Here is a 23,304-nt window from a genome sequence, read left to right as displayed (position 1 = left end):
AACGGTCGTGGCCATATACTATGCTAACCTATCTTAACACCACTCACCACGATGTGGAAGGCTCTGTGACCGGATGCTGGCTAGGCGCTCACTGGACCTGTACTGCAGATCCGCCAGCTTCTTCCGGATCTGGGTACTGGAGCGCTGCACCCCAAATCTCTGGGCTAGGCCCTGACTGATCCTCCGCAGCACAGCCTGCTTATGGAGGACTGGATGTTCAGGGTGATTATGACACCCATAATCACGGGCATCTACCTCTTTAACTAAGTACCGCACTTCTGCGTCACCCCAAGGTGTTGCACGTCGCCTGGCCGCCATTTTGCCGCCACTAGTTACAAGCAAGGCCGCAGCAATGTCCTTTAACCCGCCCACAACGCATCAGCGCCGTAAACCACGCCCATGACGCATCAACGTCACCGCGGTTATTATAGGACGCTACTGCGTTCGCGAAGGAAGCGGCCTGTATTGTAATCTCCAGGTCAGACCAAAGACACTACTGCGTTCTAAAAGTTACGCATTATCAATACAGCGTCTCCGGTTGCACTGGAAGACTGGAGTGTTGGTGGTTTAATGTATGGATATGTATTTATGTTTAGATAGGTATTTATATTTGTATGTCTGTGAGTATGTTTGTGTATATGTAGGTATCTGTGTAGATTTCAATGTTGGTGTATATGGATGTATCTGTATACATAGGAATACACGTATGCATATACGGGCCCTTACTGCAGAAAGAATGAGAAACAAAGCTTTGGCAAAGTAAAACACACAGTTTATTAGACAAATCAGTACAATAATTAAAACAGTGTATAAATGTCAGTAGTAGCCCACTATAAGTTCTGATGCTGCCAAGTAACAGTACCAGGACCGTTAAAATATTGGCAGTAGTTGTCTCGGCAGGTCTTCGCATCATGGGTGTTTCTGCCAGGTAACAATGGTTGAAGGCTTGCAATTGCGGGATCATTTGCGCGCCATTCACCGAGCTGCACTTCCCCATTTACTAGGCCCACAGAGTCCATGAAGCCAGGTGGACTGTACGCCAAAGCATCGCGACGGCGAAGGAAGTTGTGAAGCACACAACAAGCCAAAACAACGGAGTCTATCGATTCAAGCTTCATGTTAATAGGCGTGTGGAAAACTCTGAAGCGATTAGCCATGATACTGAATGCATTTTCTACAACCCGACGTGCCCTTGACAAGCGGTAATTGAAAATTCTTCTTTCCTCTGTTAGGCCGGCGTCACACACAGCGTAAAACAATACGGTCCGTATATTACGGCCGTAATACGCTGAAAAGTCCCGAAAAAAGTGGTCCGTAGCTCCTCCGTAGGCAGGGTGTGTCAGCGTTTTTTGCGCATGGCATCCTCCGTATGTAATCCGTATGGCATCCGTACTGCGTGGTTTTCTCGCAGGCTAGCAAAACCAACATACCGCTATAGAAGTGATCCATGTGTCCCAAAAAGAAAAGAAAATATATATATATATACTGTCTATATATATATATATATATATATATATATATATATGTCAGTAGACACATATATGTATATATATTAATATTTATTCCAGCGCTATACAGCTTGAAAGCCGGTAATTCAATTACCGGCTTTTTCTTTCTCCTTCCTAAAACCCGACATGATTTGAGACATGGTTTACATACAGTAAACCATGTCTTCTCTCCATTTTTTTTGCAGATTCCACACTACTAATGTCAGTAGAGTGTATCTGCAAAATTTGGCCGTTCTAGCTCTTAAAATAAAGGGTTAAATGGCGGAAAAAATTGGCGTGGGCTCCCGCGCAATTTTCTCCGCCAGCGTATGTAAAGCCAGTGACTGAGGGCAGATATTAATAGCCTGGAGAGGGTCCACGGTTATTGGCCCCCCCCTGGCTAAAAATATCTGCCCCCAGCCACCCCAGAAAAGGCACATCTGGAAGATGCGCCTATTCTGGCACTTGGCCACTCTCTTCCCATTCCCGTGTAGCGGTGGGATATGGGGTAATGAAGGGTTAATGCCACCTTGCTATTGTAAGGTGACATTAAGCCTAATTAATAATGGAGAGGCGTCAATTATGACACCTATCCATTATTAATCCAATTGTAGTGAAGGGTTAAATAAAACACAAACACATTTTTTAAAATTATTTTAATGAAATAAAAACAATGGTTGTTGCAGTATTTTATTCAACGCCCAATCCAGTCACTGAAGACCCTCGTTCTGTGAGTAAAAAAACATAATAAACCAACAATATACTTACCCTCCGCAGATCTGTAACGTCCAACGATGTAAATCCTTCTGAAGGGGTTAAAACATTTTGCAGAAAGGAGTTGTGCTAATGCAGGCTGCTCCTCGCTGCAAAACCCCAGGGAATGAGGCTAAAAATAGATCAATGATCTATATTTAGCTTCATTTGCGGTGAGGCGCCCTCTGCTGGCTGTTCATAGATCGTGGGAAATTACCTAGAAAGCCAGGGAGCTTTCTAGGTAATTTCCCACGATCTATGAACAGCCAGCAGAGGGCGCCTCACCGCAAATGAAGCTAAATATAGATCATTGATCTATTTTTAGCCTCATTCCCTGGGGTTTTGCAGCGAGGAGCAGCCTGCATTAGCACAGCTCCTTTCTGCAAAATGTTTTAACCCCTTCAGAAGGATTTACATCGTTGGACGTTACAGATCTGCGGAGGGTAAGGATATTGTTGGTTTATTATGTTATTTCTTTCACAGAACGAGGGTCTTCAGTGACTGGATTGGGCGTTGAATAAAATACTCCAACAACCATTGTTTTTATTTCATTAAAATAATTTTAAATAATGTGTTTGTGTTTTATTTAACCCTTCACTACAATTGGATTAATAATGGATAGGTGTCATAATTGACGCCTCTCCATTATTAATTAGGCTTAATGTCACCTTACAATAGCAAGGTGGCATTAACCCTTCATTACCCCATATCCCACCGCTACACGGGAATGGGAAGAGAGTGGCCAAGTGCCAGAATAGGCGCATCTTCCAGATGTGCCTTTTCTGGGGTGGCTGGGGGCAGATATTTTTAGCCAGGGGGGGGCCAATAACCGTGGACCCTCTCCAGGCTATTAATATCTTCCCTCAGTCACTGGCTTTACTACTCTGGCGGAGAAAATTGCGCGGGAGCCCACGCCAATTTTTTCCGCCATTTAACCCTTTATTTTAAGAGCTAGAACGGCCAAATTTTGCAGATACACTCTACTGACATTAGTAGTGTGGAATCTGCAAAAAAAATGGAGAGAAGACATGGTTTACTGTATGTAAACCATGTCTCAAATCATGTCGGGTTTTAGGAAGGAGAAAGAAAAAGCCGGTAATTGAATTACCGGCTTTCAAGCTGTATAGCGCTGGAATAAATATTAATATATATACATATATGTGTCTCACTGACATATATATATATATATACCTATTCTATGTGTACACATTTATTCTACCTATTGGACTGTAAGCTGTCAGTGTGATTTTACTGTACTCCGCACTGAATTACCGGCTTTTCTCTCTAACAGCGCTGCGTATTTCTCGCAAGTCACACTGCTTGTCCGTGTGTAATCCGTATTTTTCACGCTTCCATAGACTTTCATTGGCGTATTTCTTGCGCAGTACGGTGACAAACGCAGCATGCTGCGATTTTGTACGGCCGTAGAAAGCCGTATAATACTGATCAGTAAAATATGGCAAATAGGAGCAGAGGCATAGAGAATAATTGTGCCGTATTTTTTGCGAGTTTTACGGACGTAGATTCTGCGCTCTTACATCCGTAAAACTCGCATGTGTGATGGCGGCCTTAGACTTTTTTGGGGGAACGGTTTGATAAGATTGGGATGAAGTGGGAAGGCCTCATCACCGACAAAAACAAAATTAAGGTTGCCTCTAGTCTCAGAGTTGGGAGGCAAGTGAAGTTCACAGTTGTTCAAACGCTCTCCAAAGAGTGTGTGCTCTAAAACACCACCATCGGAAACCCTTCCGTTCATGCCAACATCTACATTTATAAATTCGTAATTCGCGTTAACAAGGGCCATCAGGATGATGCTGAAATAGCCCTTATAATTAAAGAAGTAGGATCCGCTGTTCGGTGGTTGAGTGATCCGGACATGTTTCCCGTCCAAAGCCCCACCACAGTTAGGGAACTGCCAAAGCTGCTCAAAATCGGAGGCAATCTTTTTCCATTCCTCCTCCGTGTTGGGAAACTGCATGTAGCTACGTAGACTGTGGAAAATCGCATCACATGTCTCTGGAATTAGAACGCTGAGCAGGGTCCTTGAAATGGCTGAAGAAAAATGCAAGTCTTGTAGCGAGCGCCCGGTGGCCAGGAATCGCAGCGTGACTGCCAATCTTTCATCTGCCGGGATGGCAGCACGCATCGCTGTATCCTTCCGTTGAATCAGTGGAGTAATTCTTTCCAGTAAATGTTTGAAGGATTCCTCAGACATCCGCAGATAGTTGCGGAAATCATGAGGATTCTTATCCTGAAGCTCTCTTACAAGTTGCATGTGGGACAAATCAGACCTCTTCTGCAGCCATTCTCTGGTCCACATGCGACGCTTTCGTTTGGAACGCCTCTCTAGCATCCGGGCCTCATCTTGCCGCCGAGATTCCTCAACCAGCAATGCAGCAAACACAACAGCACACTGCGCATTGTTCATGATGCTGCAAACTGAAACACATAAAAGAAAAAGATGAGAAAGTTAATAAATAAAAAAAAAAATTATAAAAAAATAAATGCACTCCATTCCGTTACCATGCATGACAGAAAACATGCTGTACGGGTGTGCAAGCACAAGACCCCCTAAAATAGCAGCCCGTGTAAAAGTATATGTACACAGATAGCAGCCAAGCCCTCATTCCCTCCCTCCACAGCAATGATAGCAGGAAATTATTTGTAGGTGCCCTATAAAAAATTTAGGGGAAAATGAAAACGCACTTGCGACCCCAAACAATACCTACCGTGCACAATGTATAGTTGTCAGAAGAATCCTTGAAGAACAGATTATCGAAATGGAAGAGGAGTCGCAGACCGGAGAACTCTACAACGATCTGCAATCCACCACGCGCTCAGGAACAAAGGACGGAAGTAATGTGTCGCCTCTTGGCCGCAAACCAATCAGAACGCAGTAGCGACCACCAATCGGAACTGAATGGGCGCGGAAAAGGCAACGCAAATGCACGCCTATATGTCGGTGTCTGAGTCGTCAATGAGGTCGTTGGTAAGGTGTCAAACACAGCGATGTGTGTTACCCAGCGGGACCTCAACGATCAAAAAATGGTCCAGGCCATTCCGACACGACCAGCGATCTCACAGCAGGGGCCTGATCGCTGCTACGTGTCACACATAGCGAGATCGCTACTGAGATCGCTGTTGCGTCACAAAACTTGTGACTCAGCAGCGATCTCGCTAGCGATCTCGCTATGTGAGACGGGGGCTTTAGTGGTCTTTGCCAGAGACCGCTGAATCATCTGTGTAATTTCGCAATGCATCTCTGGGAACGGAAGCTGCCAAGAGCATTGGGAGGAGCGGTAAAGCTGTGGAGGCGACGGAAGCTCAGAATAGCATGATTTTTTATTTTTTTAATTACTTTTACCATTATATATATATATATATATATATATATATATATATATATATATATATAAAAAGTTGGTCCGGGATGGGGAGTAGGGAAGGGCCAATTCGCAGCAGTCGCGACCAATCAGCGACTCGGGATTTCCGTTACAGACAGAAAGACAGACAAAACAGACGGAAGTACCCCTTAGATGATTATATAGATAGATGGATAATCTATCTATGGATATATTTATAGATAGATATATCTATAGTTACATAGATATACTAAACATCGGGCTTGGTATTATCTATCGTATCTATCTATTATCTATCTATCATCTATCTATCGATATATATATTTAGCTATCTATAGATATATCTATAGATAGATAATTAGATACGATAGATACGGTAGATACGATAGATACGATAGATATGATAGATCTATTATCTATCTATCCCATATCATCTATCTATCTATCTATCTATCTATCTATCTATCTATCTATCTATCTATCTATCTATCATCTATTATCTATCTATCTATCTATCTATCTATCTATCTATCTATCTATCTATCTATCTGTTATCTATCATCTATCTGTCTGTGTGTGTAAACATTATTCTTCAATGGAGTATGTAAATGAAATGAAGAGGTTGGACAAGAAATGACATCACCTTTCTTTGTTTGGTATATCTTTATTGAGCTTACAAAAACACACTCAAATCCGCATGAAAAAACGCGTAAAAAAAACGCACGAAAAAAGCAGGTGACCTGCCAGCGACCTCAGCTGCAGATTTGGTGCAGATTTTACCTGCGTAAAATCCTGGTCAAATCCTGATGCAATCCTGAACGTGGACACATACCCTTAAGGTGTCTCTCAAAACCTGGAAGTCAACACCAATGAATGGGAAGAGCTTGCCCTGGATCGTCCAGGTTGGCGGGGCAAGATCACCTCAGGAGCACGTGCAGCTGAAGATAGGAAAATCTTTGACGCAAAAAGAAAGCGCGCTGTACGCAAGGCACAAGTAGAATCTGGTGTACTGACCACATCTGCCTCCTTATGTCAAGCACATGTCTACCTCATTGTAGATTGTAAGTTGTCACGAGCAGGATCGTTTTTTGGGGGTTTAATTATTGTTATAGTTGTTACTTAGTGTAGATTGTAAGCTGTCACGAGCAGGGTAGTTTTATTTCTGTTTAATTATTGTATTATTGTTATCGTTGTTACTTAGTGTAGATTGTAAGCTGTTACGAGTAGGGTAGTTATTGTATTATTATTGTTGTTGTTACTTAGGACTGTTGTGTTTGAAACTGTTAAACTGTAAATATGTTGGCGCTGTATAAATAACTATAAATATTCATATTAGAACACAGAGAAGCAGGATGGAGACCTTAATTATGGCATCATTAACGCTCACCATCTTGGTGGATTCCTCAAAGTTTTGGAGGATGGTACCCATGTCTGACATGTGTACATGTGTCCACTCCTGAAATCTTATGTGTGAAGTCAAAACTGAATACCAATGGCCCTGTTGATGCTGGTAGTCACCAACTGCCCTCTTCTGCTCACAAATCCTTTCCAACATATGCAGTTCCAACGCATGGGGACATCACACACCAGTCGATGAGCCAGAAGCTGCAAACACTGCTGAAGCATGGCAAGAGCGGATGAAGCTCTAGCTGACTTTCTTAAATGGGTACACAGAGCCTCGTACTTTTCCTACCAGATCTGGCACCGCCGTGTCGCTTTTCAGAAAACGTTGAACAATGAGGTTAAGCACATGGGCCAGGCATGGATGTGTGTGAGCTCGCCTCGCCACAGATCAGCCACCAAGTTCCAGCCATTGTCACACACAACCATGCTTGGCTGTAGGTTCAGCGGTGTCAGCCACAGATCTGCCTAATCTTTCAGAGCTGTCCACAACTTTTCATCATTGTGTGGTTTGTCACCTAAGCATTTTACCTTCAGCACAGCCTGTTGCCACTTGGATGAGGCAGTGCTGCAGTGCTTCCATCTTGTGATTGATATGCTACTTTCAGAGATGGAGGCTGAAGAGGATGCGAAAGAAGAGGAGGTGCAGGAGCTGTAGACTGTGGGTGCAACCGAGGTTGATGTATGGCCCGCAATACTCGGGGTTGGAAGGACGTGCATATCCCAAGGTCATACTGGGTCCCGGCTTCCACTATGTTAACCCAGTGTGCCATCAGTGAGATGTACCATCCTTGACCACAAGCACTTGTCCACGTGTCTGTGGTTAGGTGGACTTTCCCAATAACAGCATTGTGAAGGGCATGGGTAATGTTGTAGGACATGTGCCTGTGTAATGTCGGGATGGCACATCAGGACAAATAGTCCCGCTTGTTTGGGGCCTCGGGGTGATCTTCGACTCTGCCCTCTCATTCAAGCCACATATCCAAGTCCTTGCCTCCTCCTGCCCAATACAACTAAAAAACATTTCCACGATCCGTACATTCTAAGAAACTACAAAAATGTTTGTGCATGCCCTCATAATCTCCCGCCTCGGCTATTGCAACCTTCTACTCTCTGGCCTCCCCTCTAGCACTCTTGCACCACTCCAATCTATCCTAAAGTCTGCTGCCCGAGTAATCCAACTGTCCCTCGGTTATTCCCCAGCCTCTCCTTTCTGCCAGGCCCTTCTCTGCCTTCCTATTGCCCAGAGGCTACAGTTCAAAACCCTTACTATGACATACAAAGCTTTCCACAACCTGTCTCCATACATCTGTGACATGGTCTCCCAATGTCCGACTGGGTCATGGCTTCCTCTACGCTAACCCATTGTGCCATCAGCGAGATGTACCATCCCTGCCCACAAGCACTTGTCCACGTGTCCGTGGTTAGGTGCACTTTCCCTGTAACAGCATTGTTGAGGGCCTGGGTAATGTTGTGGGACACGTGCTTGTGTAATGTCCTGATGGCAGATCGGGATAAATTGTGGCGGCTGGGGAACGAGTACCTTGTGACAGTCACCGTCATTAGGGTGCAGAAAGCTTCCATCTCCCATGAGCCTAAAATGCAACATTTTGAGCGCAAGCAGACGAGAAATGTGTGAATTTAGTACTGTGGCTTTAGCTGCGTATTTCCGCTTGTGTTCCAAGGACTGGGGTATGGATGTGCTTATTGATGGTGCTAGTTGAGTTTGTGTGCAACTACTACAGACGCAGGGCATGATCCATCTTTGCATGCACCATGGACAGGGGTTGGCTTGCATGCACAACATTGATAGAAGCATTGGTATCACCCGCAAACATGTTCATGGAGCCTTGTGTTCAACCAACAAAGTGTGATGCTTTGCTGCCATGTGCCTGATCATGCTGGTGGTGGATAGGCTGGTAGTTTTGCTACTTTTGCTGATGTGGGCATGGCTGGTGGTGCAAATGGCCTTTTTGGGGTTATTGGCACAGTCTTTAAAAAACAACCAGGCTGTTACGGGGACATGTAGTGTGTTCCTCTCCCACACCACCTCCTCACCTCAACCCTTTTCTTTCGGTGTTCCCCAAGGCTCAGTTCTTGGACCCCTACTCTTCTCCATCTACACCTTCGGCCTGGAACAGCTGATGTAATGGCACGGTTTGCAATATCATCAGTATGCCAATGACATGCAGATCTACCTATCTGTACCTGACATCACCTCCTTACTGATCAAAATCACACGTCTTCTCGCCATTTCATCCTTCTTTTCTGCTTGCTTTCAAAAAGTGGATATGGACGAAACAGAATGCATCATCTTTCAACCATCTCATGCTAAGTAGGCATGAGAGCTGTGTATGCATCATTCGGTACCAATTTAGTAAGAAGGAAAGTTTACCCATGAGAAAAATGATTTTGCAGACATTCACAGCCTTTTTTGCACAGTTTTTGCAGCTGTGATCTTCATCTTCTTGGAGTGGATGTGGTAAATTTCAAAGTCGTCATCAATATTATCATTGTCCATATCTTGTAAGGAGGAAATCTGGTGTTTCCCAGGGTCATGGTTATCTACGTTTAGTGGCATTCCTTTAACAGTGTTCGTTACACTAGAACAAATAATTTTCGACTGTGACATTTGGATATTATTGGTAATATGTATTGGTGAAGATGAAGAAGCTTGTGCCACGGGTGTGTTTATAGTTACGGACGGTGTAGCAATATGTTATATGTTCATGTGGCCTCTAGGGGTCTCACTACTTTTATGTGTGTTCTATATTCTTTGTTTGGAACTTGTTGGATGTTGTTGTACTGGGAATTCATGTAATGGAGGTTGAGACATGATGTGAATAAAGAGCCTGGAGATACTCACAGAGTGTGATTTATGACAGGATTCATCAAACAGAACATGGTGGCAGCCGGGCACAGAACCTGCAAATTCTTAGAGCTTATATGAGGCTGGAACTGCACAGATCACTGCAACTGTAAGTACAGATTCCATGACAGTACAGAAAATGGAGACTGGTCTGAAGCCCCCTCAGAGACTGGATGTCACTTCATGTAATCTGTCCCAGACTTGGAGACATTGGAAGGAAGAGTTTACACTGTATGTGGATCTGACTGTGGGCCCCACTGATGACAAACGGAAAGTAAAGCTGTTTTATTACCTAATTGGGGAAAATGGCAGAGAATTAGCCCACACCTTGCTCCCAGACACAGACAACCTCCTCCTAGCAGACATTGTGCAGGCATTTGATAAACACTGTGACCCAAAGAAGAATGAGACAGTGGAAAGATATAAGTTTTTCACAAGACATCAGGAGGATGGTGAAAATGTGGACAGATATCTGACAGAGCTGAGGAGACTTGCAGAAACATGTGGCTTTGGAGAGATCAGGGACAGTCTAATCAAGGACAGAATGGTGTGTGGCATAAAGGACAGTCATCTCAAAGAAAGATTACTGAGAGAGCAAGGCATGACTTTAGAGAAATGTATGCAAATCTGCAGGGCTGCTGAGCTCACAAAGCACAGCCTGAAGATGATGGCAGGCACCAGTGAGAATGATGATGACAAGGTACATGCAGTATCTATGAAAGGAAAGACAGGACCAGACTACCCTATAAACACTGTCCACTGCAAGTATTGTGGGAAAAGACATGAGAGAGACAAAACCAAGTGTCCAGCATATGGGGAAACCTGCAGGTCATGTGGCAAGAAGAATCATTCCTCTGCTGTCTGCAGGCAAGGAAGAGGCAAACAGTACAGACAGCTCCACACTGTGACACCAGACACTGACAGTGCAGAGGACATTACATGGCTACAAATGCAGTCTACAACAGAGAAAGTCAATGTAGTCGGGCAGTCAGTAGTGAAGGATGCCAAGCAGCTTTATGCAACATTCTTGTTGGATGAGAAGCCCATTAGATTTCAGCTGGATTGTGGAGCAAGCTGTAATGTAATTTCATTTGATCTGCTAAACAAACAGGTTTCTATTGAGCCAACTGACAAGGTACTGGTGATGTACAACAAAAGTGTTCTGAAACCAATGGGGACATGTAAGCTAAAAATACGAAACCCATGTAACAGAAAGAGTTATAGAGTTGAATTTACCGTGTTACGGGGTGGTAACCATGTACCATTACTGGGAGTAAAAGCAGTTCAGGCAATGGACTTAATAAAAGTACAGTCGCAGAACATTATGTCTGTTGAAGTTGCCCAGGATATACAAAATCCAAAACTAAATGCAGAGCACAACTTGGAAATGCAGAAAATAAAAGCAGAGTATGCTGATGTATTTGAAGGTGATGGATGCTTTGAAGGTAAATATAGGCTAGAAATTAACAACACAGTGCAGCCCACCAGATTACCTACAAGAAGAGTGCCTGTAGCTTTAATGCAACCACTGAAAGTAGAACTGCAAGATCTACAGAGAAGAGGCATGATAGCACCAGTCCATAAGAGCACAGATTGGATCAGAAGTTTGGTCAAAGTGCAGAAACCATCGGGCAAGTTAAGAATATGTATTGATCCTAAGCCACTCAACAAGGCGCTGAAACAAAATCATTACCCAATGCCAACATTAGATGATGTTCTACCAGATTTATCAAAGGCTAAAATATTTTCTGTATGTGATGTAAAAAATGGATTCTGGCATGTGGCCCTGACTGAAGATTCAAGTTTATTGACAACATTTTCTTCACCATTTGGACGCTTTAAATGGCTGAAAATGCCCATGGGACTAAAACCTGCTCCAGAGATATTCCAGCAGAAATTGATGCAGGCTTTGGAAGGACTTACTGGAGTGAAGACAATAGCGGATGATATCCTAGTAGTGGGAGAAGGTGAAAATATGGAATCTGCAATCAAGGATCACGATCAGAAGATGATACAATTTTTGGACAGATGCAGAGAAAAAAACATAAAGCTGAATTTGGACAAATTCAAATTGAAAATGACAGAAGTGGCCTATATTGGTCATCGACTGACTTCAACTGGGGTCAAAGTGGATCCTGAAAAGGTGAGAGCAATGCAAGATTTGCCTACCCCTACTGATGTTTCTGGAGTACAACGATTTTTGGGCATGGTGAATTATCTCTCAAAATTTTGCAGACATCTGTCAGACATGTGTGAGCCACTGAGACAGCTAACCCACAAAGATGTGCGCTGGGAATGGACAGAAAGCCAGGAGACTGCTTTCCGAGCAGTAAAGAATGCCATTGCAGATACAGCAACCCTAAAGTATTTCGATCCAGATCGAGAACTGGTGGTACAATGTGATGCTTCGGAAAAAGGCCTTGGAGCCACATTAATGCAGAACAAACAGCCAATTACATTTGCAAGCAGAGCCCTTACAACAACAGAGCAGGGATATGCGCAGATTGAGAAGGGACTACTGGCTGTGGTATTTGGGATGGAGAAGTTTCACCAGTACACCTATGGTCGACGGTAGTGTTGAGCGATACCGTCCGATACTTGAAAGTATCGGTATCGGATAGTATCGGCCGATACCCGAAAAATATCGGATATCGCCGATACCGATATCCGATACCAATACAAGTCAATGGGACATCAAGTATCGGAAGGTATTCTCATGGTTCCCAGGGTCTGAAGGAGAGGAAACTCTCCTTCAGGCCCTGGGATCCATAGGGATGTGTAAAATAAAGAATTAAAATAAAAAATATTGATATATTTACCTCTCCGGCGGCCCCTGAACTCAGCGCGGGTAACCGGCAGGCTTCGTTGTTCAAAATCAGCGCTTTTAGGACCTGAGAATCACATCCCGGCTTCTGATTGGTCGCGGGCCGCCCATGTGACCGCCACGCGACCAATCACAAGCCGCGACGTCACCGCAAGCTATTAACGCGCTCATTTTTAAAAATGAGCGCGGTAATGACTTTCAAAGACGTAGCGGCTTGTGATTGGTCGCGGCCACGCGACCAATCACAAGCCGCTACGTCTTTGAAAGCCATTAACGCGCTCATTTTTAAAAATGAGCGCGTTAATAGCTTGCGGTGACGTCGCGGCTTGTGATTGGTCGCGTGGCCGCGACCAATCACAAGCCGCTACGTCTTTGAAAGCCATTAACGCGCTCATTTTTAAAAATGAGCGCGTTAATAGCTTGCGGTGACGTCGCGGCTTGTGATTGGTCGCGTGGCGGTCACATGGGCGGCCCGCGACCAATCAGAAGCCGGGACGTGATTCTCAGGTCCTAAAAGCGCTGATTTTGAACAACGAAGCCTGCCGGTTACCCGCGCTGAGTCCAGGGGCCGCCGGAGAGGTAAATATATCAATATTTTTTATTTTAATTCTTTATTTTACACATCTCTATGTATCCGATACCGATACCCGATACCACAAAAGTATCGGATCTCGGTATCGGAATTCCGATACCGCAAGTATCGGCTGATACCCGATACTTGCGGTATCGGAATGCTCAACACTAGTCGACGGGTAACAGTGCAGTCGGATCACAAACCATTGGAGAGCATTACAAAGAAACCATTACTAAATTCCCCAAAGAGACTACAGCGCATGCTGTTGCGACTTCAGAAATATGATGTTGACATCGGGTACTGTCCAGGAAGAGACTTACTGATTGCAGATACGCTAAGCAGAGCTTACCTTCCTATCACAAATGATGAGGAGGAAGACATTGAAACCATCAATATGTGTAGCTACCTTGCAGTGTCAAAAGAAAAGGTCAAGCAAATCCAGACTTTTACAGAGAAGGATAAAAGTCTCCAGAGTTTAAAGACTGTCATCTTGCAGGGCTGGCCAAAATACAAGCAGCATGCTCCGAGGGAAGTCTCACCATTCTTCCACATAAGAGATGAATTGTCAGTGCAGCAAGGAATCATCTTTAAAGGAGACAGGGCTGTTATACCTGAAGTTCTCAGAAGAGGCATATTGAAGACATTGCACTCTTCTCACTTAGGCATGGAAGGATGCCTACGTCGTGCACGAGAATCAGTTTATTGGCCAGGAAGGAATGACCACATAAAAAATTACATAGCACAATGTGAAATATGTGCATCCTGCAATGATAAGCAACCAAAGAAGACATTGCAACCTCATGAAATTCCACATAGGCCTTGGTCAAAAATAGGAACAGACTTGTTCACATGGAATGACAAAGAATACCTGATTACAGTGGACTATTTCTCTAATTTCTGGGAGGTTGATTTGGTGCAGGACACAAGGGCGAGAACAGTGATTAAAAAACTCAAGGCCCATTTTGCCAGGTATGGCATTCCAGATATCGTTTTCTCTGACAATGCGGCACAGTTTACATCGGAAGAATTCAAAACTTTCAGTAAGAAATGGGAATTTGAACACCAGACATCTTCTCCAAGATATCCTCAGAGTAATGGGAAAGCAGAGTCAGCAGTAAAAACGGCCAAAAGACTCATGCAGAAAGCAAACCAGGCGGGTGCTGATGTATATCTGTCTATACTGGATCATAGAAACACACCCACCCAAGGCCTAGACAGCAGTCCGGCACAGAGGCTCATGAGTAGGCGTACAAAGACACTAGTACCAACTGCGTGTCATCTGTTAGAGCCAAAGCTGCTGGGAAACATCGAAGCTAAATTACAGAAGAATCAAGCTACATAGTAACATAGTAACATAGTTAGTAAGGCCAAAAAAAGACATTTGTCCATCCAGTTCAGCCTATATTCCATCATAATAAATCCCCAGATCTACGTCCTTCTACAGAACCTAATAATTGTATGATACAATATTGTTCTGCTCCAGGAAGACATCCAGGCCTCTCTTGAACCCCTCGACTGAGTTCGCCATCACCACCTCCTCAGGCAAGCAATTCCAGATTCTCACTGCCCTAACAGTAAAGAATCCTCTTCTATGTTGGTGGAAAAACCTTCTCTCCTCCAGACGCAAAGAATGCCCCCTTGTGCCCGTCACCTTCCTTGGTATAAACAGATCCTCAGCGAGATATTTGTATTGTACCCTTATATACTTATACATGGTTATTAGATCGCCCCTCAGTCGTCTTTTTTCTAGACTAAATAATCCTAATTTCGCTAATCTATCTGGGTATTGTAGTTCTCCCATCCCCTTTATTAATTTTGTTGCCCTCCTTTGTACTCTCTCTAGTTCCATTATATCCTTCCTGAGCACCGGTGCCCAAAACTGGACACAGTACTCCATGTGCGGTCTAACTAGGGATTTGTACAGAGGCAGTATAATGCTCTCATCATGTGTATCCAGACCTCTTTTAATGCACCCCATGATCCTGTTTGCCTTGGCAGCTGCTGCCTGGCACTGGCTGCTCCAGGTAAGTTTATCATTAACTAGGATACCCAAGTCCTTCTCCCTGTCAGATTTACCCAGTGGTTTCCCATTCAGTGTGTAATGGTGATATTGATTCCTTCTTCCCATGTGTATAACCTTACATTTATCATTGTTAAACCTCATCTGCCACCTTTCAGCCCAAGTTTCCAACTTATCCAGATCCATCTGTAGCAGAATACTATCTTCTCTTGTATTAACTGCTTTACATAGTTTTGTATCATCTGCAAATATCGATATTTTACTGTGTAAACCTTCTACCAGATCATTAATGAATATGTTGAAGAGAACAGGTCCCAATGCTGACCCCTGCGGTACCCCACTGGTCACAGCGACCCAGTTAGAGACTATACCATTTATAACCACCCTCTGCTTTCTATCACTAAGCCAGTTACTAACCCATTTACACACATTTTCCTCCAGACCAAGCATTCTCATTTTGTGTACCAACCTCTTGTGCGGCACGGTATCAAACGCTTTGGAAAAATCGAGATATACCACGTCCAATGACTCACCGTGGTCCAGCCTATAGCTTACCTCTTCATAAAAACTGATTAGATTGGTTTGACAGGAGCAATTTCTCATAAACCCATGCTGATATGGAGTTAAACAGTTATTCTCATTGAGATAATCCAGAATAACATCCCTCAGAAACCCTTCAAATATTTTACCAACAATAGAGGTTAGACTTACTGGCCTATAATTTCCAGGTTCACTTTTAGAGCCCTTTTTGAATATTGGCACCACATTTGCTATGCGCCAGTCCTGCGGAACAGACCCTGTCGCTATAGAGTCCCTAAAAATAAAAATAAGCTAGGCTAGCTTTCTATTACAATAAATCTGCAAAGGATCTGCCTGAGCTCCAGAGAAATGACAACATTCGGCTGCAGCCAAGCACCACATTTGACAAACACTGGCAAAAGGCAAAGGTTGTCCAGAAACTGGGACCTCGGTCTTACGAAATTCTAACAGACAACGGAAGAAGACTAAGGAGGAATCGAAGATATTTGAGGAAAACGCAAGAAAGAGATGATTCATGGCCTTTTGAACAGTATCCAGACACCCAAGACAACGAGGCAGCAAGTACAAGTCAGGCACCAACAGTGACAGCTGACCATCAGGGTGAGGACTCTGGCCAGAGACTGACAATATCAGAAGAACTACCAGATGTACCAGATGTAGAAAGTGACACATCTTATATTACCAGAGCTGGCAGAATTAGCAAAAAGCCGGCGCACCTCAAAGATTATATCTAACTGGACGTACTAGGTTAATTTCTAACTTTGTCATAGTATACATTAGTTTAGTATCTTTTATTGTTCCTCTAGTTAAAAGAGAAAGGATGTAGCAATATGTTGTATGTTCATGTGGCCTCTAGGGGTCTCACTACTTTTATGTGTGTTCTATATTCTTTGTTTGGAACTTGTTGGATGTTGTTGTACTGGGAATTCATGTAATGGAGGTTGAGACATGATGTGAATAAAGAGCCTGGAGATACTCACAGAGTGTGATTTATGACAGGATTCATCAAACAGAACAGACGGCGCACTCCTCTTTCAACTTAGTTTTTCACAAGCATCCATGAGTTTGTTTGGTTTTCCTCCTACACTAATCTGCTTTATCTAATTCTGCATCTCACGAACATGTTGCACTTTGCCCTTTAGACAGACACGTGCGTTTTTGGCAACATATTTTTGAATGGCATTTTTTAGGCCGAGTCTCATATGTGCATCTATTACACCGATCTTCTGATGGACATGAAACACATTCTGGTAATTGGTGGTGGCTAAACGACTAATCATTGTAGGCTGTATCCTGGATCTCATACCTCCCATAGCCACTGCTGTTATTAATCATGTACATTCCCATTCCTGTCATCACCATGCCCCTTTTCTTGATCACTTCATCCAACGATTCATCCACCGTATTTTTACTAAAAACCTGCACCTTCCCAGCAGCAACTGTGTAGGAAACCATTTTACAGTTTTGCAAGGTGATTATGATGCCCCTAAAAAAATTTACACACTATGTTGATATGTACCCCCAGGGGAAAATATTTGTGAGCCTATACACTTAGTCTATGGGCATTCCAAATCTAGGAGACCCGCTCCTTTAAATTGGGCCTATTTTTTAATGAGGCCTTCCTCCACGTTTCATCATCCACCACCACTAGATCACGAGGGCTAACGTGTTCCGTGCTGCTACAGCCACTCTAGTTTTTTGCAAGGGTGTTTATGATGCCCGTAATAAAAAATATTTACACAGTATGTTGATGTGTACCCCCCAGGAGAAAATGTTTGTTAGCCCATACACTTAGTGTATGGGCAATACCAGTCTAGGAGACACGCTCCTTTGTAATGGGACAGTTTTTTTATGAGGCCCTCCTCCATGTTTCTTCCAAGGGATGATCGGGGTACATGCAAATTTGGGTCAAGGCGGCCCTTGCATTCAGTACATAAGGAAACAGTATGGCAGGACCAACTGAAGAATATGAAGTGGGTTTTCCTGTGGCCATCCAGTACCTGGGTTCAAAGGCTTCTTGGGGTGCATGTGACTTGGTAGCAGGGCAGACCTTGCAGTTAATACATAAGAAAACAGTATGGGAGTACAAAATGAATAATGTGAAGTGGATTTTCCTGTGGCCATCCAGTATGTCGTTTCAAAGGCATATTGGGGTGCATATGACTTGGTAGCAGGGCAAGCCTTGCAGTCAATGCATAAGGCAACAGTATGGGAGTACAAAATGAATAATGCGACGTGGATTTTCCTGTGGCCATCCAGTACCTGGTTTCAAAGGCTTATCGGGGTTGACTTGGCAGCAGGGCAGGTCTTGCAGTCAATGCCTAAGAAAACAGTATGGGAGTACAACATGAATAATGTGAAGTGGATTTTCCTGTGGTCATCCAATACTCAAGGATTCTTGGGGTGCATATGACTTGATAGCAGGGCAGTCCTTGCATTCAATGCAACATTTTTTAAGGAAGCCCTAATGTACCTCTCGCAAAAGGGGTATCGGGGTGCATCATAATTTTTGGCAGCCCAGCCACTCACTGCATATGCAATAACAGCATAGGAGACGCACTGTTTAATAATGGCGCTTTAAGAATATTAATGCCGCCTGATGCCCCTCTAAAAATAGGCTTTAAGAGTCCCTCCTTCAGAAATTAAACAAGATGGGTCTCCTTATGTGTCACACACCACATGGCCAGCTAAGGTTGTTAAATGTTTCAATGACATTTCCCAGTGAATGCATTTGTATTGGTTGAAAGCAATGTTAAAGTTGGAAAATGTATCAAAAACGCTGTGTGTGAACATAGCCCAAGTGATGGAGGAACATTTTGGTCTGGGGTTAATTATTTTGCCTTATATTCAAGTCATTACCCTGGAAAGGATGTACCTTAATATATTTCACAGCAAAATCCATTTTGGTTTCGTTTTTTTTTTGTATGTTTTTTGGTGCACCTGTAAAAGTGGCGTGAAACTCTGACAACATTGTTTACAACTGTGACCTAGCAGTCAAAAGTGTTTCCGGGGCGATCCCCATGATGTTTCCGTGTCATTTGAGCAGTGTTTCCATTATTTTCAGATGTTTTTAGACCTTAAAAGACCCCTTGCGGGGAAATGCGGTAAAAATGCCCTGTTCTCCCATAGATGTACATTGGGCTTGTTGCTCTGTCCGACTACCCGAGTATTCCAATTTGCTCGACCCGAGCAACGAGCACCCTAGCATTTTAGTGTTCACTCATCACTAATCTTTAGTCATCTGAGAACATTTTATTCAACCTTGAAATGTAATGGCTCAAAGTATCACATACAGCGAAAAGGTCAAGACAGATTAAAAAAAGAATCACGACATTGCTGCCACGAGAAGTTAAACGGTATGTGCACATGTTAAGTATTTGATGTTGAAATGTCTGCTCCCAAAACACTTCTCTTGGCAGGAAAAATGTTACATAAAATACGTGTGTTTTTTGCATGCATTTTTGATGAGTTTTCCATATTCTTTTGAATGGGTGAAAAACACTGCAGAAATGCAGAAAGAATTGACATGCTGCAGATCTGAAACTGATTCAAACTCGTAAGGTAAAATAAGCAGCGTGTGCATAAAATCGCTGAAGTATCATCCATTTTGCTAGTACTGAGAAATTCTGCGTTTTGGTGCAGCAGTTTTAGAGCAGAAATTTCTGCTGCACATACTTAAAGGGCCACTGTCACCCCCCTCCAGCCGTTATAAACTAAAAGAGCCACCTTGTGCAGCAGTAATGCTGCATTCTAACAAGGTGGCTCCTTTAGTTTTAGGTTCAAGTATACCCCAAATAAAGCATTTTTATACTTAGTCACAATTCCTGTCTCTAGCCAGTGAGGCGGGTCCTCACTCCCCAGCTCTAACCGCTCCTCTGCCTTCACTCCAATCTTCCTGCGCTTTCGGCGCCGCCCCTTCAGCGCTGTGTACGTTTCAAATCCGGCGCAGGCCCAGTCTGCAAGCCTGGCTGGGACGTCAGACGGCCAGAGCTTACTGCGTCTGCGCAGCACAGAGCTGGAGCGGTTAGAGCTGAGGAGTGAGGACCCGCCTCCCTGGCTAGAGACAGGAATTGTGACTACGTATAAAAACGCTTTATTTGGGGTATACTTGAACCTAAAACTAAAAGAGCCACCTTGTTAGAATGCAGCATTACTGCTGCACAAGGTGGCTCTTTTAGTTTATAACGGCTGGAGGGGGTGACAGTGGCCCTTTAATGTGTGCAAATATCATGAAAGGGGTAAAATTATCATGAGTGGCCTTTTCTAAGTCATTTTTCTTTTTGACTGCATTGCCATTTGTGCAACAAAATTTAGCAAAATTATGCATAGCGTTTGACCGTCTTTAAATATAAAACCTCCACTTTTTCAATCCGTCTAGAATTGTGAATTTTTTCCTACGTCTGCTTCACTGCTCATTTACATAGCTAATCATACCCAGAGTGATACCAACTTTTCTAAAGTGGTAAGGCAAGATAAAATTGCAAAAAGTTGCAACATTTTATAATTATTATTATTTATTTATATAGCACCATTAATTCCATTGTGCTGTACATGAGAAAAGGGGTTACGTACAGGGTTATAGATATCGTTTACAGTTTACCAATTGTGAAGAAACGGGGTCAGTGGGCACTCTCGTCCGCTGGCCCGGCTGTCTTTAGCAAGACTGCATGGACCACGGCTCATACCACTGAACGCCCGCTCTATCTCCCAGTGGGTAATACACTACACAGACAACACAGGGTTAAGGTAAAACAGTGTGGCAATACTTTATTGAACCACAGCACACAATAGCAAACAGAACAATCCCAATTCCATGGCTGGAATTGCTTGATTACATGGGCGCATATAATTGATCAGTGCGTCTCCGCGTATTTCCAGTATGACATGATGTCAGAGCTCCCAGGGTCGCTACTTTATCTGTGGATGCACGCACAGAGAAGAGGTAACGACAAGCTTAGGGAGATGACCAAGAACTGTCCATAGAGTCCATACAAGGTCCAAAGCCAGTTGACACGAGAGTCACCACCTGGCTTATCTGACCATCTCCATGGAACCAGGCGACCAGCGGGTCCCAAACCTGGCTTTCTCCAAACATATCCATAGTTCAGAGATGGTCACTGGATCAGATCTGTGTCCTTCCAACCGGAGCTGAAAACCCCTAGGTTGTTTCCTATAGAATCATAGATCAGTGTCCCTCGTGATGGTGCCATGATGAATTGGCTGCAGTCCTATCTCTTGTCTGTTGGGTGGTTTGCAGAATGTCTGGCTGGTAGCTCTGAGTTACTTCCGTCTACCAGGATGTGATCTCTTCTTTTTATACCCAAGGCATGTAAGCTATTTTTACAGTAAACAAATTTACAATGACAGACTGGTACAGAGGGGAGAGGACCCTGTCCTTGCGGACTTACATTCTATGGGATTATGGGGAAGAGACAGAAGGTCGGGGGAGCGGCAGCTCTGGTGGTGAGGCGGCAGCTCTGGTGGTGGTGAGGCGGCAGTTCTCGTGGTGGTGAGGCGGCAGCTCTGGTGGTGACATGGCAGCTCTGGTGGTGGTGACGTGGCAGCTCTGGTGGTGGTGACGCGGCAGCTCTGGCGGTGGTGATGCGGCAACTCGGGTGGTGGTTAGGTGGCAGCTCGGGTGGTTGGTGAGGCGGCAGCTCAAGTGGTTGGTGAGGCGGCAGCTCGGGTGGTGGTGAGGCGGCAGAATGGTTATTGCAGGCTGTAGGCTTTCCTGAAGAGATGGGTTTTCAGGTCCCGTCTGAAGGATCCAAGGGTGGTGGATAATCGGATGTGTTGAGGCGTGGAGTTCTAGAGGATGGGCGATATCTTGGAGGCGGTTGTGTGAGGAACGAATAAGTGTGGAGGAGAGTAGGAGGTCTTGAGAGGATCGAAGATTACGTGAGGGAAGATAGTGGGAGATTAGTTCAGAGATATAGGAAAGGGACAGGTTGTGGATGGCTTTGTAGATCATTGTTTGTAGTTTGAACTGAATTCATTGGGGAATTGGGAGCCAGTGGAGGCTCCCAACATTTTAATCAAAGCATACTATTCAGTTTACAGTAACTTCTATATATTACATTATAATGCCCTCTGGGCCTTTAATACTTAAAAGCAGAAAATAGTTTACATATTTATTAAAAGTTCACACTTTCTTTTAGGCCTCTTTCACACATCAGTTTTTTGCCGTCAGTCACAATCCGTTGGCTCGAAGGATCGACAGATCCGTTGCAGATTGTGAAAAACTGATGTGGCGGATTTGTTGTTTTGACGGATCTGATTGGCGGATCTGCCTAAAAAAATCAGAGCATGCTCAGTTAAAAAAAACGGAATCCATTGCCGGATTCTGTCATTTGACGAATCCATTGCCCATAGGCTTCCATTTAAGCAAACGACTGACGGCGACGGATTTGTTGCTGTCAGTTTTTTCGACGGACACAAAAACCGTTACTTTGTCCATTATCTCTGGCCGCCGGACAAACAATTTATGACAGATCCGGCGAACAACGGATGAAATGTGAGGCCATCCATCGCAATCTATCGCTAATACAAGTCTATGAGAAAAAAATAGATCTGGCAGCATCAGTCTCCAGATTTGTTTTTTTCAAAATTCGACGGATTGTGACTGATAGCAAAAAACTGATGTGTGAAAGGGGCCTTAATAAGAAGCCAAACTTTTATTAATATTAAAATCTAAATATAGGGAAGAAAGGTCTTTGGGACTATACAATACATTGTGAAAAAGTGGAGGGCTTATGTTGCTTCCAGTTTGGGAAGGAGGCAGGTTGCTGCTTCATAAACCTTCCCCCATTCTCAGTAAGAAAGCTGAGCTCCACTTTGGTGCTCCTTATTAGTCATTCCTGATTTTTTTCTACCAGATTTCAATAAGACTTTGTCACTTGTGTGCTGTTAATTATAGATTGTATTTTTATTTCTTGTATTGTCATCTTTCCTGACATGTTTGTTTTAGTAAATCAATGTATTTTCCATAACTCAACATTATAAATAGCTGTAAGCTTTGCCATTCCTTTGTTATTTCTCCAATGAATTTATGAATAAATTGACAACTAGGAGTTTCCTTAATGGGGATGTGTCCACAGCACACCCACTGGTGCCAGCCTGAGTAGAGACACTCCCCTTTGGCAACAGGAATGGTAACATCCAGTTGTCAATTTATTTATAAATATTCTGGCGGAATAACAGAGAAACAATGTAGAGCTCCACAGTACAAACATAATAGTTTTATATGAAATACAATATTTTCTAAAATAGACAATGTCAGGAGTGGTAACAGGTTTTTTCCTTGGAAGTATATTAAGCGTTTTGCTATAATGAGGGCAACAGGCTGAGTATTACCACAGGTAACATCTGTATGGAGTTTGTATGTTCTTGCAATTTTTGCATGGTCTTCCTCCAGATATTGCTCATCCATTCCACACTACAAAATTATCTTGATAGGTTGTTGGGCTCCTTATTA

At 43.6% G+C, this 23,304-nt stretch overlaps 1 protein-coding gene across 1 annotated transcript in view; it reads right to left on the bottom strand.

Annotated features, from left to right (window-relative positions):
• Nucleotides 1-796: 796 nt before the first annotated feature.
• The window catches only part of LOC138666732 (uncharacterized), a 59,566-nt gene continuing 37,058 nt past the window's right edge, over nt 797-23,304 (bottom strand). The window contains exons 2-4 of the mRNA XM_069754914.1: nt 7,202-7,259; nt 3,817-4,584; nt 797-1,235 (exon numbers count right to left, since the gene is read on the bottom strand). Of these exons, the coding sequence (XP_069611015.1) occupies nt 831-1,235; nt 3,817-4,584; nt 7,202-7,259 (1,231 nt within the window). The 3' untranslated portion in view covers nt 797-830. The remainder of the gene's footprint in view (nt 1,236-3,816; nt 4,585-7,201; nt 7,260-23,304) is intronic.

Source organism: Ranitomeya imitator, chromosome 2 (genome assembly GCF_032444005.1).
Source record: "Ranitomeya imitator isolate aRanImi1 chromosome 2, aRanImi1.pri, whole genome shotgun sequence".
In the NCBI taxonomy this organism is placed as follows: Eukaryota; Metazoa; Chordata; class Amphibia; order Anura; family Dendrobatidae; genus Ranitomeya; species Ranitomeya imitator.
The sequence above is the reverse complement of the archived record's forward strand: the minus strand, read 5'-3'. Positions and strand labels throughout refer to the sequence as shown.